Source organism: Schistocerca americana, chromosome 3 (genome assembly GCF_021461395.2).
Source record: "Schistocerca americana isolate TAMUIC-IGC-003095 chromosome 3, iqSchAmer2.1, whole genome shotgun sequence".
NCBI lineage: Eukaryota > Metazoa > Arthropoda > Insecta > Orthoptera > Acrididae > Schistocerca > Schistocerca americana.
In genome coordinates, this window is record NC_060121.1 from 941,482,474 (window position 1) to 941,501,532 (window position 19,059).

A 19,059-nucleotide genomic window follows, 5' to 3' on the forward strand; every position below is an offset into this window, starting at 1 on the left:
CATAAGTACCTCTGTACCTCAAGCCTACTAACCACCAACAGTACCTCTGTTTCAACAGCTGCCACACAATTCACACCAAGAAGTCCTGTCCATGCAGCCTAGCCATACTGGCCATCAAATCGAATGCAAAGAAATAGTATAGCTTTTCTCTTTTGAGCTCCACAGCTGATTCTTCTTAATACTAATAAGAACCAGTTTGCTTGATGGGTGTTCAACATATTTACAAGTTTCTAACTAATAAGAACCACCACAGCTGTTTTGATACACATTTATTATTTAATGACCAGTTTTGTTCAAAAGACAATCATCAAATTATGCTGTGAACAGACTTCATAAGAAATCCTGAGAGATGTGGTAATATCATAACTTAAGAATTCTACATGAGATAATTAGACTTCTTAAGTAATGATATTGGCGCAATCCTGTGAGGATTGCTTGTGAAGATTGTTGAAAGAGTAACCTAATGATGATCTTTTGAATGAAACTTGTGATGTAATAAATTGCATCAGTATAACTTTGGTGGTTCATATTAATATTAACCAGCTTTCTTGAACTGTGCAGGTGGGAACTCTCCCTGCAACACATCCTCCACTTTTGTATACGCCATGTCCTCAACCTTCACTAGTCCCAGTCATCCATCTGCCTCTGTCCTTATCCCTCCTCCCACTTCAGCCTCATGCACGTGTGTGTGTGTGTGTGTGTGTGTTGTGTTGTGCTATTTCATATCTTTGTTTAACAAGGAAAAAAGGTATATTTAAACTGCATATAAGCACAATCTCAGTGAACAACTGTTCACTCATCAATATAATTTCCAGCCTTTTCAACATTTTATCGACTTTAGAATAAGAGCATGCACATTCCGGTGTGTTACTAATTTCTCCCTCTGCTGTTCTGCAGATGACAGGATGATTATATCTTCAAAATGATGACCACAATGTACTTTCTTTAGTAGCCCAGACAGATGTAGTATATTACACAGATCACAAGGATACTCTTCTAATCCTTACCTGTAGATTGCACAGTTTTTTCCTCTTGTTTGGTGGTTGTGTGTGATGCCATTTCATTGACCAAATTTTCAGTTCAAGTCTTCCTTTAGTCTTATTCACAGGAACTGCTAAAATGTTCAGCAAATAGAATATTTGATTTTTCTCTCCTTTGAGATCCAACAATACTGTTGTTAAGTAGCAATCATAGTTTTAACATTGAACATATGTTGCTTGTTCAGATGTAGGTGAGTGAACTGAGTGAAACATTCTCACATAAACATTGTTAGCAACAGATATCTGTTCGTAATTCTTGCTTTGATACGATGCTTCTTGAGTGACAGCTGCAGTTAAAAGTCAAACTGACAGCTATATGCATTTGCAGTCGTGTTGAGTTGAAGGGTTCTCATTGGCAGTTACAGAAGACAATGTGAGGGACAGAGAATGATGTTCCTTCCCAGTCACTACTTTAGCTGCTTCACAGTATTCTTACAAATACACGTTTTTAAATATAGATTTTTTTCCTTAGATGTCTAGCTTTGGAATTACAAATTTTGAAAAATATGACATTACTGGATGGTCATCCAGAAAATAAAGAATATTTGTACACAGCATCTTGTTGCAGCTGATCTTCATTTTCAGTAAAAGCCTTGCCTAACATTAGTGCTGACTGAGCTTTTAGTTAAGATTCTTGGGCTTTCTGTGTTGTACAGAAAGTGCAGAAAATTCAAATAGGTGGATTCACCTGTGTGCTTCTGGTTTCTGTATTTTTGATGCATTTAGATACAAAAATTGTTTTACGTGCTTTTGATAGACTAAAAATGTGGAGAAGAAGAAAATTATCTCTAATTGTTCTACTATATTTTGTCACCAGAGAAAAAACTTCTGAATTCATAATAGTGAATTATGCATAACATACATTGTGTTTATTAAAAAACAAAGATGCTGTGACTTACCAAACGAGGAAGTGCTGGTAGATAGACACAATAAAAAACACACAAATTTTCAAGCTTGTGCAACCCACGGTTGCTTCATCAGGAAAGAGGAAAGGAGAGGGAAAAACGAAAGGATGTGGGTTTAAAGGGAGAGGGTAAGGAGTCATTCCAATCCTGGGAGCGGAAAGACTTACCTTGGGGGGGGGGGGGGGGGGGGGACAGGTATACACACACACACGTTGTGAAAGCTTGAAATTTGTGTGTGTGTTTTTTATTGTGTCTATCTACCAGTGCTTCCTCGTTTGGTAAGTCACAGCATCCTGGTTTTTTAATATATTTTTCCCATGTGGAATGTTTCTTTCTATTATATTCATACATTGTGTTTACTTGGATATTCAGGGGCATGCTGCTGGATTTGTTAACAGTAAGTTCGATCAACACTCAAGTATTAAAAAATGCTCTGTGAATTTCAGTGGCAATCCCTAGAGGGAAGAAGACATTCTTTTTGTGAAACTCTATTGATGATGTTTATAGAACTATCATTTGTGGTAGATTCCAGAACAATCTTACTACAACTAACATACATCTTGCATAAGAACTGTGAAGACGAGATATGAGAAATCATGGCTCATACAGAATCATATAGACAGTTCCCTGACGGCATTAGCAAGTGGCACAGGAAAGGGGATGACTAATAGTGGTAAAAGGTACCTTCCACCATGCACTGCATGGGACTTGGAGACTATGCATGTAGATGTAGACAATTGTGTTTTGTTTTCTAAGAGATAGAAGTGGGTAGAAAAGCTTAAAGATCTCATCTGCATTTAAAGTAATTACAACATTATTAGTTTTGAAGAGTAAAGCACAAAAAATAAGTTAAGAGCAATGAAAGACATTTTTTCTATGTAAAAGAAATTATTGGTACTTCCATTGATATTGAGAGAAAACATTTTACTGACATTAAACCTGGAGGGTCTCACAAGTAATCATCAAAACAGAAAATGACTTACTCAATGTGGCATGAAACATTCTTGTATAATATAAATAATTTAGGAGTAATGATAACTGAATAGTAGAGGCACAAAAACAAGACAAAACCCCGCTCACATTCAAATTAATCCTTTTTCAAGCTAGAGTTTACACAGACACTTGTACAGTTACATGTAGCACATTATAGCTGTACTGCTATTTGGGTTGGGGGGGGGGGGGGGGAGTTCAGATTTTTAAAACAATTGCTGTACTTAGGATTGTTGTTTGATATAAGTTTGTTTGCTCTTTTTTGTCAAGTGAGTGAGTGTCTCCTCCGTTTTCTCATAGCCTCCTACTACAGTACCAAAATTGGCCATTCTTAATGCATTAGTCGGTATTTCCACATTCACAGTCAATGGCCAGCTCTACTCTGGTCAAATAGCAACATTCAAGTATTTAAAAATAGTGAGCATACCGAGCGAGGTGGCGCAGTGGTTAGACACTGGACTCGCATTCGGGAGGACGACGGTTCAATCCCGCGTCCGGCCATCCTGATTTAGGTTTTCCGTGATTTCCCTAAATCGCTCCAGGCAAATGCCGGGATGGTTCCTTTCAAAGGGCACGGCCGACTTCCTTCCCCGTCCTTCCCTAATCCGATGAGACTGATGACCTCGCTGTCTGGTCTCCTTCCCCAAACCAACCAACCAGTGAGCGTATTTCAACTACAAACTTTCACACAGGTATATATGCTAAATTTTCAGGGGCACAGACGTGGCAATCAGGATGGCTCCTTTCTATGTCAAGCTTTTCATGGGTCACTTGGAAGGGGTTTTCCTGGGACTCATAAAGCCTTCATCCCCTAGTTTGGTTTATATACATTGATGACATCTTTGCCATATGGGCTCCTGGTGAAGTTGACCTGTTAGAATTCTTGGAATCTCTAAATACATTCTCCAAGTTAAAATTCACATAGTCATATTCTGAATCTCTGGCCATTTCTGTTGATGTTGACCTCATCCTCACTGAGGGTCAGCTATGTACAGTTCTGTTCACATTAAACATACTAACAAATAACATTACTTATATTTTGACAGTTGCTATCCTTTCAATGTCAAACATTCCCACCATAAAGGAGAAAAAGTATTTATTTATTTATTCAAATGCAGACTCTTTACAGCAGTACACGACCATTCTCATCTCATCTTTCAGTGGATGAAATTACCCCATAAGTCTAGTTCAAAAGCAGATTTCCTAGTCCATCAAATCCAAACCTGATACTGCTGATTTCTCCAAAAAACAACTTAGGAGTACACCTCTTGTCACTCAGTATTATCCAAGTCGCAAATGTATTAATTAGCTGCTTTGACAAGGCTATGACTTCCTTAAACCATCACCTGAAATGCAGCATCTTTTTGCTTCCATGCTGCATGTCTATCCTCTTGCTGCTCTTTTTCCCCTCCCTTAGGGAACATGTCTTTCTTTGCTCACCTTTTCCTATCCATCCTCCACTTTGACGATTAACGTTCCTCTTTTTTTTCTTCCTCCCTGTGTGCTCCTGAAGGCTGACCATATGTCTAATGTGTGACTGGGGACTAGGTAACACCCAATTCCCAGCACCGGGTCAACAGGTAGGGTTCACACATACCACATGGTACAGGCCAGTCCCAAGAAGGGGAAATTGCCTGAACTGCTATCTTCCCAAATTGTCCATTGGTCCCTCTGTCAGGTTATCAGGAGGTGTGACCTGAGATGTGAACAATCACATAAGGCAGGAGAAGCTTGCCTCTGAGGGGGTAGGAGCGTACCATTGGAGATGCTGGCAGTCATGGGGAATTTTCTTGCAATGAGCCAATCATCGTCTTTGCAGTCCATGTCTACCAAACATAAACAGAATGAAGCTCCTGATTCAAAGACCCTTCCAGCTGCACCACAGTTCCTCATGGTTTCATATACTGAAGATGGTCAGTCCTCTGCAACAGTGAATCCATTTCTAATTCAGAAAAGTGTCGATGCAATTGCCGGCCGTGTGAAATCCTGCTTTTGTTTACGCAGTGGCACTTTGCTTTTGGAGACTACTTGCCTCTTAACTTCTCCACAGCTATCCTGTTCGTCTTGAGGCCCATAGAACTTTGAATTCTTCCCATAGTGTTATTCACACTAGGCTGCTCAATTGTCTGACTGAGGCAGAAATCCAAACATACCTCTCTGATCAGGGCATCATTGCCATCCATCGGGTGATGAAAAAGTAATTGCATCCTTAGTGCCCACACACACACCTTCCTCACCTTTGACAGAGTGGTGCTTTCCTCCAAGATCAAAGCAGGCTATGAAGTTATCACAGTCCAACCACACATTCTAAACCCAATGTGCTGCTACCTGCGTCATTGTTTCAACCACACTCAAACGTCTTCTTGTCACCTGTCCAAATATGTAACCTGTGGTAGGGATGTGCATGAGGGCAATTGTCCGCCTCCTCCTCCCCGCTGTATCAACTGCAATGACAACCATGCTGCCTCCTCTCGAGATTATCCCGTGTATCTCAGTGAGCGGGCTGTTCAGACGATCTGGGTAAAGGAAAAAGTGCCTTACCCGGTCGTTCGCAAGTTATTGGCTAGTTGCAAACACTGCGCTCTACCATCTGGTGCTTAAGTGCTGTTCTTACTGCATCTCGCTCCATGAAGGACATGGCCACGCAGACATGCGACCTCAAATTCATCACTGAGGTTGTGAAATTGCCCAGTTTCATTGTAGCATCACCATTTCCTCTTCCAGCTGTGCAACAAGCCACCAAACATTCATCTCCTGGGGCGAAGTCACCTGCTACCCGACCAGCAGGCCAGAAAGGACATAAGGAATACTCCCACAAAGACTTCGTATGTCCCTCCCGCCAACAAACATCTGAGGCTTCCTCTGCCAACCGGAAAGGCTTCAAGAAGTCAAGCAAAGGCAATCTGTCCTGGACTCTGCACATCAAAAGAGGGAGAGTGCCGACACCTGTGTAGATCTCATGGAGCAAGATCCTCCAGCGTCTGCACTGTGTAACAATGAGTCATTAAAGGCTGGCACTTAGCAACCACCAGGGTGATACCCCTTCCTTTTCTCCCTCCTCCCCTTTCCTCATTATGGCTCTCCTTCATAGGTATGTCCATGGTCTTACATCAAACAAAGAGGATTTACAGCTGCTCTTAGAATCCCAGTGCTTGGTCTCTTCCTTCCAGGAAACAAAATTGCATCCTCATGACCGTTTTGAGCTCTCACATTTCTTTCCTGTTTGTTGTGAACTTTCCTCTGAGTACGACATTCCATCTCATAAGGGAGTCAAGCTTCTCATACGGGATTATGTTCATAGTCAACCCATCTCCATGACTACCCGCCTTCAGGCTGTTGCAGTTCGCCTTTTCCTTTCTCACTTGAACTTTTCCCTTTGTACAGTTTACATCCCTCTGTCATTCAGTGTCACCATGCAGACTTCTCCAATTTATTGGGCAGCTACCTCACCCCTTTCTGCTGTTCTGTGACTTTAATGCACACCATCCCCTTTGGGGTTCTTTCAGAACTTGTCAAAGAGGTGCCCTCTAGGCTGGCCTCAATCAACTCAACCTCTTCTGCCTTAATACTGGAGCACCCATATTTCTTTCCGACTCTTCGCATGCCTATTCCCATTTGGACCCATCCTTCCACACTACCCAGCTTACCCACCGTCTTGAGTGGTCTGTTCTTTCTGACACCTACTTTTGAGCAACCATTTCCCATGTGCTATGCGTTTGCTGACTCCTACCCCACCTACGATCACTCCCAAATGGCAGGCTTGCTCTCGACTAGAGGCTTTACTCCTCTCTGGCGACTTTCGACAAACAATATTTCCCCAGTTGTGATGACCAGGTGGAATATATTAAGAACATTATCCCTACTGCAGAGTGTTCCATTCCTCACAGTTTGTCTTTACCACACCATGTCCCGGTCCCTTGGTGGAATGAGGTGTGCCGCAACACATTTGCGCGTGGAGGCGTGCTCTCCACATTTTTAACCACCACCCTACAATGGCAAACTGGATTCATTATAAACAGTTGCATGCACAGTGTTGTTGCATTCTTGAGGATAGCAAAAAAGTTATCTGGATTACGTTCACTAGTTCTTTTAACAGCTCCACTACCTCTCTCGTCCTGTGGGCCAACCTCTGGCGGCTCTCTGGGACCAAGATCCATTTCTCAATTTCTGGCCTGACAATAGCAGACAATGTCAAAGTGGATCCTATTGCTATCTCCAACATCTTGGGCCTCCATTTTGCTGACATTTCGAGCTCCTACCACTATTTTCCTGCCTTCCTCCATCGGAAATGAGTGAAGGAGACTCGGGTGATACCCTTCTCTTCACAGAATTGTGAGTGCTACAACGTAGCCTTTACTATGAGGGAGCTATATCATACTCTCACTTCATTCCATTCCTCCGCCCCAGGGCCATTCATTGTACATATTCAGATACTGCAGCACCTTGCTCTTGCAGGCAAGCACTTTTTGCTTCATACATACAACTGCATTTGGGCAGAGGGCACAATCCCCACCCACTGTTGTGCATTTGGGCAGAGGGCACGTCTCCCAGACACTGGCATGAAACCACTGTCACATTCATACCTAAGCCCGGTAAGGACAAACACCTTCCTTCTAGGTACTGCCCCATTTCTCTCACCAGCTGTGTTTGCAAGGTTTTACTAACCACTGCACAGTGTGGATTTTGAGCGCAGCATTCTGCAGTTGACCATCTCGCCACTTTATCCACCTGTGTCATGAATGGTTTTCTGTGGAAATCCCAGACTGTTGCCATGTTTTTCAATTTGGAGAAAGCCTAGGACACCTGCTGGAGGACTGGTATTCTCCGTACTCTCTACACATGTGGCTTGCATGGCTGCCTGCCCCATTTCCTTCAGGAATTTTTAAAAGACACCTTTATCCAGGAAAACCGTGTGCCTCTGGGTTCCGTCCTGAGCGTTGTCCTCTTTGGTATCACCATTAACGCTATAATGACCTGTCTACCACTGGGCATCTCCGGCTCCCTTTTTGTTCATGATTTCTCTATGGACCTGTCTCATTGAGCAGTATATTCAGCAATGTCTCGATTGTCTTTACTACGGAGCATCGACAATAGCTTTTGTTTTTCCGCTGAGGAAACCGTGTGTGTGAATTTCTGGTTGCGCAATTGATTTCTTCCACCATCTTTACATCTTGAGCCTGTTGCTCTTCCATTCATTGATACTACGAAATTCCTGCGGCTCATGCTCGATAGGGAACTTTCTTGGTCCACTCACGTGTCTTACCTGACAACTTGCTGTATGTGGTCCCTCAGAGTCCTAAGTGTCCTCAGTGGTACTTCCTGGGGAGCAGATCACACCACCCTCCTCCATTTGTACTGGTCTCCTGCTCGTTCGAAACTAGACTATGGGTGTTTCGTTTGTGCATCTGCACATCCATCCCTCTTTCACCGTCTTAATACTATCCACCATCGTGGCATCCGTTTGGCCACTGGCACCTTTCACACTAGCCCAGTTAAGAGTCTGTATGCAGAAGCTACCGAACTACCGCTGTGCTACCACCGTGACTTTCTCCTCGGCAGATATGCGTACTGTTTGTCTGCCATGCGTGGCCACCCATCCTATACCTCCTTATTTGATGACTCCTTTGATCACCAGTATGGGGCGTGTCGCTCTTCTCTGTTGCCTCCTGGAGTTCGCTTTCAGCTCTTGCTCTTGCAGCTTAACTTCACGCTACCTGCCACTTTCGCAGTGGGTGTGGACCCTTCACCACCTTGGCTTCCTGCGGCAGCCCGTGTTCTCTTTGGCCTTGATTCACTTCCTAAGAACACTATTCCAGCCTTCCTCTATCACCGTCAGTTTCACGACCTTTGCACGGGACTTCACGATAGTACCTTTGTGTACACTGATGGCTCTCAGACTGACCTTGAAGTCAAGTGTGCCGTCATTGGCACCAATGTTTCTCAGTATCGGCTTCCAAAACACTGTTCAGTATTTACAGCAGAGCTTTTCGCCCTGTATCGTGCCACGCAGTACATCCGGCGACACAGGCTTTTCAATTGAGTCATCTGCTCCAACTCTCTAAGTGCCCTTTAAAGCCTCTGTGTGCTGTATACCATCCATCCCTTAGTACAACAGGTCCAGGAAAGCTGTCACTTGCTCACTCTTTATGGAGCCACTGTGATGTTTATGTGGGTTCCTGATCATGTTGCTGTGATAGGAAATGAGGCTGCTGATACTCTTGCCAAGGCTGCAGTCCTTGTACTTCAGCCCACTAGCTTTACATTCCCTCTGATGATCTCTGTGTTGCCATCTGTCAATTGGTGGTGTCCCGTGGCATCACCACTGGTCCTCCCTTCACCGGAACAAGCTCTGGGTTATTAAGCCTCTCCCAGTAGATTGGACGACCTCCTCTCGGCTCTTTCGCTGTGAGGAGATTATTTTGGCTAGGTTGCACATCCGGCACTGTGTTTTTAGCCATCGGTATTTGTTAAGTGTAGCAGTATGACAAAGGCCATTTAATGTTTAGTTCAGGACTTCCATTTCTCTATGACAGGGCTTCCCAACCTGTGGTCCGCGCACCCCTTAGGGGTCCGCCGGCTGATTGTAGGGGGTCCGCAGCCACTTTCCACCAAATTGTGCAAATTAATGAGAAAAATTGTTGAATAAAAATGTGAAAATCAAATTCATCACTATTTTTTTTTTTTTTTTTTCGTGTGAGCAACATGTGTACTGTTACTTAAAGTCGTATCCCCAAGTAGCCTTTGCGGTTCCTAAGTGAGAACGTATACACAGTTTAGTGCCGGAGAATGCGGCTTCTCTGATAGACAGTTTAGCAACAATACGGGGGTCGTTTGTGCGCCGGCTCACGGCACTAGATGTGCTGAAACCTTTTACACATGTGCGGAGCGAGCTTTATCGACCAATCACAGCTCTTGCTGGCACATATGCGGCCCCAGGCATCATTAAATGTCAAACTTACTTTGTCAGTGCACTACCTATTTCATAAGTCGATTTTTCACCAGTTTATTACTTCTAACATAGATCGGTGGCCGAAGTCAGGATCATTGAAGAAGGGTGCAGTTTCTCCATCGCCTTCACAACAAGGGAAGTTTCCAGTTGAAATGAATGAGGAGGGAGGACGAGCAAAGGAAGACTTTACATACATTTGAACATTTTTCTTCGGATTTCACGAAAAACCACACACACACGCACACGACTGTTACGTAATAAGGGTTCTCCTTACACAACAGTAGCCAAGTAGTGGAAGTGAACAGACCATACGCGGCAGCTTGTCAACAGCGAACAGTTTGGACGTGAATTGATTGCTCTTGGAGGAAGACAGCTCCATCATGTGAAATTTCAATTACCAAGTAACTTTAATCAGGCTATAGTGTGTTGAACAAAGGGAGTAAATCCACTAGTAAGTGTCTGGATACAGTGGGAATTCAAATTGGATCGTTAATTTCAAGTTGTTTTGATTCATCTCTAAACCAAAGACTATTGATACTTCAGGGGGTGGGGGGAGGTCATTGGGAACATGGCACTTGCATTAAGAAGCTTTCAGTTCCCATGGGTTTCGCTCTGAAATATAAAGTTACTGTGCTCGTGACTGACTAGGAGTCCGCCATCGATTTTCGACTGAAGAAGGGGTCCGCCAGCTGAAAAGGTTGGGAAGCCCTGCTCTATGACATATTTTACAGACCTTTTGCCTTGTCCCTGCTTTCACCTGTCTTCTCTTCCGTCACTTGGGATTAACGTGTAGTCGTTGTTAACTCCTCTCTCTTTGTCTTCGTGTTCTACAGTTCTGACGTGGTTGCATATGACCCTAGTTGTTTTTGTGCTTTAAAACAAAACAAAACAACAATGGCAAAATATATGCTATTAGAGGGAGAGCCACTTGCGAAGCAACTTGTGTATCAACTGTTACATGGACACTGTCCTGCCTTTTAAATTGGCGTGACTACCATCAAGTTACCAGTTAGGATGAATGGACATAGGTAGAGGATTTATACTGCCAGTACACATTATCATATTGCAGAACAATCTCTACAGCATGACAGTTATAGTCTTGGTGCCTGTTTCACCATCGTGCTATCTTCAGTTATTCCCCCGGACACCAGTTCCTCAGAACTCAGCAGGTGGTTACTGGCATTAAAATGTGTTCTTGGTTCTCACCACCCACCTGGCCTTAATTTTTTTGTCTCGGTGTTCTCCTCAGTAACAATTCCTATTCACATTCCTCCCACCTCTGCCAGATAAAATGCGCTTAGCTTTCCATTCTTACTAACTCGTGCATAATGTTTCTTGTGTGTAATCTCTGTCTTTCATATTACCCTATCTTCCATATTTATGCTCTCAGGTTTTCAAACCTCGTCTGGTAAATCTCTCTTGGTGCATGGTTCTGGGTGACTTTTCCAAACTTTCCCAGTCCTACTCCTCACCAGTCTTTTTCCTTCACCACTCTTCCTTTCCTTGAACCAATCTGCCAGGAGGAGGAGCCATTGGTTCCAAAAGCTTGCAAATTTCAGTATTTTTGTGTGTGTGTGTGTGTGTGTGTGTGTGTGTGTGTGTGTGTTCTCCTGCTTCTTTTGCTGCTCGGTGAATAGATTTTTTTCTCAGCTTCAGGGTGCACAAAATAAGCATCAAAATGAATTTAAATAAATTAAATGAATAGAATTATTGTACTGTGCAATTTGCTTTATAAAGAGCATGTTGCTATGACTGTGATCTGTATGTGACACCACCAGATAGAAGAGAGTCATAAGTAATGCCAAGCAGCTACTGCACCATACACTGTGATCACAGTATGGGATGACCACTACTATCTTGCCTTTGTGACCTTGATGAACCATAAAGTTTTGTCCAGTATTGGGTGTGGACTTGTCTGCACTGATGGTTCCACACAGTCTGCTGCAATTTGGTCTGGAAGCTTGCATTCATTGACATGTTCTATTGCTTAAAAACCACAAATATTTCAGATAGTAATGGACATGTGAACAATAGCTCTACCATGCTGGGTGACACACTGTAGTACTTTTGTGTAACTTCCAATTCAGTTTGTCCTTCACCGAGCGAGGCGGCGCAGTGGTTAGACACTGGACTCGCATTCGGGAGGACGACGGTTCAATCCCGCGTCCGGCCATCCTGATTTAGGTTTTCCGTGATTTCCCTAAATCGCTCCAGGCAAATGCCGAGATGGTTCCTTTCAAAGGGCACGGCCGACCTCCTTCCCCATCCTTCCATAATCCGATGAGACCGATGACCTCGCTGTCTGGTCCCCTTTCCCCAAAACGACCAACCAACCAACCAACCAGTTTGTCCTTCAGATGTTGCTACACACTTAATAGACTACTGTTGTGATTGCAAAAGGTACCTTGTGCTATTAAGTGATGTATCAGGCAAACACAATATTTTTGGTGGACAATTAAGAAAAATGTGTGATAACAGATCCTTCATATTGAGGACAACATGAACAGCAACTGCTACTCTGGGAGTTTCTTAGACTCAGTTATTGCTCATCCTTGAGGCATATATGCTGTGCAGACAGCATATATCAACAGCACAGTCCCTGTCCACATGTGGCAAAAATTGTGAACACTTTCTTTGATGAACAGCAGGTATCACTGCTTCCAGAACCTACACTTTTGTCCTTCATGTCACCCATCAAACATGTCTGGGCTAAGATTACTCACTGATTTGTTCATGGTAGTCCTTCACCAAGCACTTGCAGTGTACTCTCATAAGTGATGTGGTGGGAGATCCCTAGGATTAGTTCAGTTTCATGCCATAACATTTAATGAAGGTTATATTACATGGAGGCTTGGTACCAAATTTAATTCTCAAAATCAAAGTATTTAGGTTTGTGCAATACTAATCATTTGTATATTGCCATCATGAGGACCACCTTTTAAAACTTTACATAAACAATAAAAGAAAAACATTTTTTATTGTTTCTCAAAATATTCTCCTTCAAGATTTATAAATTATTGCATGCATTTGAACCAATTTTGGAAATATTTGTTCAACTCCAATTCTATACCCTCAAAAATATGATTTTGGAAGAATTCAACAGCTGCTTGGGGTGATGAAAATCGTTGTCCACACATTTTTTGTTCGATATAAGGGAACAAAAATAAGTTTTTTTATATGACAATTCAGGTCAATAAGGGCATACCACATTAATTCAGTGTTTTCCTCCATGAAATAGGCAGTTGTGCTGTTTTGACAGTGTGCACTGTCACAATGCTGAATGATGTAAAATTTTAAATTGTTTCTTCATATTCCTTTGTTTAGTTAACATTTAGCATTAACTGTTCTTCAGTCCTGTAAAGCAATAGGGAAAAATGCCCATTGTAATCAAAATAACAGTTGATCTTCAATGGACCACTTTCATTGGTTTCAGTTCATCTTGGAACACCCAGGCAGTTATTTGCTTTTTAGATTCCAGTTTGTGCAAATTATCCAAGTTTCATGCCCTATTGCAAAGTTGGATATGAATTTTTCATTTCCTCAGTTAAATCGTTTGCTTATACCAGTTGATATGAGCCTGTTTTTGAGCTTCAGCCAAACTGTATGGAATCCATTGTGAAAAGATCTTTTTGACAACTTTAAATATTCAGCGAAATTTAATGTACTGCCTAAGAATGACTATATATCATGGTAAGCACACACTGATCCTTGTCAGTTATAAGGCACATAGGATTTACGTTTTTTTGGAACAAAACTGAATTCAATTGACCTTCATAAAATTCATCACTGATTGAAGTGTGCTCACAACAAAAGTCTTCAAACCAATTGCAAACAGTCTTTTCTGAAGGAGATTGATTACCAAATGTCAATAATGTAATTAGAAGCATTGTTGGTGAGTTAGGCCTGTATGAAAATTTTGAAAAATTACTAAGTGAAAGCATTCAAGTGAAATTTTGATTTTTTTCACTATGCTGTATCTTTTAACTCTTGCTGTAAACAAACTACTTGGCAAATTTCTGTCCTGTCACTGGCTTAACAATAACAAATATTAAAACAATAGTAATGTCACTTGTTAGTACTGATGTTTGCAAAAACGTAAATGTTATTCCTCAGATAGTGTAAAGTTCATTTCGCAGTTTAAACATTTCTCATCTTGATCAAGGTCTTCCAGTGCCCTTTAGTGTAATCTTACCTGCACATAGCTCTATTCAGTACATAAAGTGTGTTTGTGGTTGCAGCACGTGACTTCACCATGAAGAATCGTTTCAACTCATTTGCTCCAATACGCTCCACCACCAGCGTCTCTTGGTTTGTCGATGGATGTTCCTACATGAGTGCAGTGGCGGATGCCTTAGAAGCAGCAAAAGAAGAAATTTTCATTGCAGACTGGTGGCTTAGTCCCGAAATTCACATGAAAAGGCCTGCAATAGCAGGAGACACATGGAGGTTGGATAAAATACTAACAAGGAAAGCTGTGAGTGTTATTTTGTCTCTCTTCAAAGTTGAATTATATTAACTATTATGTTAATGCACACAAACAAAAATTAACATTGTAATAGTATCAGTAAAGGTTCCAGTCCTGTGGTAACACAAATAGAGTACAAAGGATGTTAAAAATGTGTGGTGTCCGTATAGGTCTATTTAGCAGGAAACTCTGAAGAATCCAGAATTGTCAAATCTATTTTAGTTTGTGCTGATTTCATAAACCATTCTACATGGAAGGTGGAATAGTTCCTTCAATGTAACAACACTCTTCTTTGCCAGAATTGTGTAGCTTTCTGTCTCTTATAACCGACCTTCCATTACCGTTAAATCCCAGTGACGAAAAGTAGATATAGAACCTGCAACTTACAATACTTCTATTCACGACTGCTGTGGTCTTGTAGGTTGTCTTCTGCCTTTCATCTAGCAGCTGAATCCCAGTACAACATTATTACACATGACATATTGGTCGCGGTAATAAAACGTCAGACTGCAATTACTATCTCTGCTCAATATATTGAGCGAGATGACACTAGATCATATTCAGGAGGATCAGTGTTTAAATCTCTGTAACTGCTTTATACAAATGCCAGAATGATTTGTTTTGAAAAGAACATAGCCTGTTTCCTTCACTATCTTTGCCCAATGCGAGTTTATGCTCTCTCTCTCTAATGAACTTGTCATGAAGGTAACAGTAAGCCCTAATCCCTTTCATTCTTTTAGAATCCTTACATTTGACTGGTATCTGTGTGAGATACTAGTCCTTCAGCATTACTATTCTCAACCAAAGAAACTCCTCTGATGTGTTTTTGACAGCAGCGAAAATAAAGTTTCCCTGACAAAACTGGTTAAAAGCATCCTAATGAATTTTTGGAAGATATGTAATGGAGAAGAGTGAAACTAAATACACTGTATTTATATGCATTTCCACTTTTGCGAGTCTTTTTTGACTTGTTGCTTTTTTTGTTGATAGCCCATAGGATTTTCTCAGTTCTGCCTTTTTCTGTTTCAGTTTCAGTTATTTAATTTTTAGTTTTCCACGCCTCAATATGTAAAAACGGAACCCTTGTATGATTGCATTGTTGTCTGTCTGTCTAACTGTTAAGAACCCTTTTTCTGAGGAATGGGTAGATATATCACATTAATATTCATTACACATTAGGCTCTATGGTCCCTTGGTGGTGTAAAAATTTTAAGCTTGTAAGTCGATGGGCAGGAAAGGGAAGCAGTGGTTGGGAAGAGAGTGAGACAGGGTTGTAGCCTATCCCCAATGTTATTCAATCTGTATACTGAGCAAGCAGTAAAGGAAACAAAAGAAAAATTTGGAGTAGGTATTAAAATCCATGGAGAAGAAATAAAAACTTTAAGGTTTGCCGATGACATTGTAATTCTGTCAGAGACAGCAAAGCACCTGGAAGAGCAGCTGAACAGAATGGACAGTGTCTTAAAAGGAGGATATAAGATGAACATCAACAAAAGCAAAACAAGGATAATGGACTGTAGTCGAATTAAATAGGGTGATGCTGCGGGAATTAGATTAGGAAATGAGACACTTAAAATAGTAAATGAGCTTTGCTATTTGGGGAGCAAAATAATTGAGGATGGTCGAAGTAGAGAGGATATAAAATGTAGACTGGCAATGGCAAGGAAAGCGTTTCTGAAGAAGAGAAAGTTGTTAACATCGAGTATAGATTTAAGTGTCAGGAAGTCGTTTCTGAAAGTATTTGTATGGAGTGTAGCCATGTATGGAAGTGAAACATGGACAATAAATAGTTTGGAGAAGAAGAGAATAGAAGCTTTTGAAATGTGGTGCTACAGAAGAATGCTGAAGATTAAATGGGTAGATCACATAACTAATGAGGAAGTATTGAATAGAATTGGGGAGAAGAGGAGTTTGTGGCACAACTTGACAAGAAGAAGGGACCTGTTGGTAGGGCATGTTCTGAGGCATCAAGGGATCACAAATTTAGCATTGTAGGGCAGCGTGGAGGGTAAAAATCATAGAGGGAGACCAAGAGATGAATACACTAAGCAGATTCAGAAGGATGTAGGTTGCTGTAAGTACTGGGAGATGAAGAAGCTTGCACAGGATAGAGTAGCATGGAGAGCTGCATCAAACCAGTCTCAGGACTGAAGACCACAACAACAAGAAGTCACTTCAATTAAAAAGTACAGCCATTTATGCCACATATTTTGATACTCAAAAACTTGCTCATCAATACCTGTAGGGTACTTCTTGTTGACCTAGAATCATGAAATTTGGCAAGAAGCAAGGTTTCGCAGTACAAGTAAAGTAAAAAGTGTGAAACTTGTTAAATTGTAGTTATATCATACAAAAATGTGTATATTGCCATTTGAACATGAACATGAAATACAAAAATGTAAGTTGTTGCCATGTTTAAGTAAATAAATAAAAAATGTTTTATTAAATTTCCTCTCTCTACGTATATAAACTGAATTCCCCTGCTTGCTTCTTTTTGTGTGTCCAAGCTGCTCTGAGAAACTACTGTAGAGATTTTGATTCAGCCTTGGAACTCATAGGACCAATATCTCGTCAGTATCAATATTGATTGACAACAGACAAAAATCAATGAGATTCTCAGATTCTCAATTCCAAGGATGGTTGAAAAATATATATCCTCTCCTGTCCCCCCACCCCCACCCCTTTTTGGGTAAATTTCTGCATGTGCCTTGTTACACCATTATATGTTACTCGTCACTAATTGTTAGATTTCAGTAAATGTCCCCATTATTAATATCTTAGTTACTTACTGGCACATAATTGATAACTATTTCTGCACTGTAGGGGTACCTTCTTTAAGAATTTCACATCAAGTGTATGTTTAATTAATAAATACCTTCTTTTGCAGGAAAATGGTGTCAAAGTATTTGTTATGCTTTACAAAGAAGTGGAGCTTGCACTAGGTATAAATAGCTACTACAGTAAACGGAAGTTAACATCTTGCAACCCTAATATAAAGGTACACTACATCAAAAAATATTTATTTTTTATTTCTTTCTACTCTTCTGCTGCTGCTGACACTGCTGCTAAAAAAAGTAAATTAACCCGTTTCTTACAACACCAAAGCTGATAATGCAGGACTACATTGTTTAAGCTTTTGCTTGAGCCCAGATTCCTTTTTCCAAGATAATTGCACACGTTTGTGATAGTAAATAATTTTCTTGAGCATCTCTCTCTGGAGTCTACTGACAATTCATGCATAGCTCTTGTACTGTTTAAACAACCTACGATGCTTCCCACACTTTTTTAAAAGTTCTCGCTCTCTCTTTAACTGATATTATTTGCTGCTGACTCCAAATGGGAAAACAATACTCAGTAATTATCAGGAGAAGAGTTATGGAAGTCCTCTAGTCTAAAACTGACTTGTCATTATGCGGATAAGAGTTAACCATCTGAGCCAATTAATTTCATGTATTCAAGCAACTCAACCAAAACAGCAGATGAAATGTAAACACTCATGTACCAGGAATAATAAACTTTTATTAACGTAGGCAGAACACAGAAGAAGATTCCCTGCAAGCACTTGAGACTAGTTTTCTGCATTAGATTAGCACGAGTAGAGATCTGCTTGTTGACAAGGAAGTTCTTGTACTGTCACTTTCACAGAATGTCTCAAGGAACACACACAACAAATCAACTGCCAGTGATGAACAACAGCACCTCTTTCAGCTGGTACACAAATTATTTGACAGCTGTGAAACATGAACACAGTAGTCGGCAATCTTGATTACTATGTCAGCCCTGTCCGAAGCATTGTGCAGGAAAGTGCACTCAACCTCAAAAGTGTGCTCTTCTTTTAGCTAATGAGTCTGCTTTAAATGATTACACTTGAACCATAAAACCAGTCTCAGCCTCAAGCAAGAGTGTTGGTGGCACTTTTAGGAACATATATGCAGTATTCACTCTGTAATTTGAGTCTATAGTAGTCTTACTATTTAATAGTACATCCACAGTTTGTGCTCACCTTATTGATATGGGTGTATACATGGAGATGGTAAACAAATCCACCACAGTGGTAAAAAAAATACTTTATTGACCAAAGTCTTGCACAACAGAAATTGTTATGCACTGCCACGATTTTGGGGCCTTAGTCCCATCATCAGGTGTATCTGAAATCTAACACTAGGAGGACATCATGTTAATGCCCTAACTAGTGATAGGCAAATGTCTACTGTAGATGGATCATCAGACATCCCAAATTGGGGCTGCAAAGAGCTCCAACATTCTGTCTGGTTGCTATAGCTGCACAGGCTACACAGCCACACTATATCAGCATTTGACTGTATGCATCCCCAGTGGCAATTTCGGGACAACAGAAATTTTCCCAGGCTGTGATTGAAAATTGGAGCTGTTTGTAGTCACGATTTGGGATGTCGTTTGATGGTCCTCCTATGGTAGATGGTTGTCTATTAGTTGTTAGGGCATTGTCACGACGTCCTACTACTGCTAGATTTCAGATACACTTGATGATGGGCTAATACCCCAAATGGGCTAAGACCCCAAAACCATGATAGCATGAAGTTAGAAATTGTTTATCGTCACTTGCTCTGGTGGGTACATCAAATCACAGAGAAATGAGCACAAGTTCCTAAAAATCCTCAATAGACAGTTCATGAAGTGAACAAAGCACTAACAGGTCCAGCACAAAGCGAAGTCAGCATAGCAACACCA

At 41.2% G+C, this 19,059-nt stretch overlaps 1 protein-coding gene across 3 annotated transcripts in view; it reads left to right on the forward strand.

Moving 5' to 3' along the window:
- LOC124605691 (phospholipase D1) overlaps positions 1-19,059 on the forward strand; it is a 181,228-nt gene that overhangs the window by 74,411 nt on the left and 87,758 nt on the right. For all 3 annotated transcript variants that reach the window (XM_047137547.1, XM_047137548.1, XM_047137549.1), the window contains 2 exons: positions 14,123-14,358; positions 17,237-17,347. In XM_047137547.1, the coding sequence (XP_046993503.1) occupies positions 14,123-14,358; positions 17,237-17,347 (347 nt within the window). The remainder of the gene's footprint in view (positions 1-14,122; positions 14,359-17,236; positions 17,348-19,059) is intronic.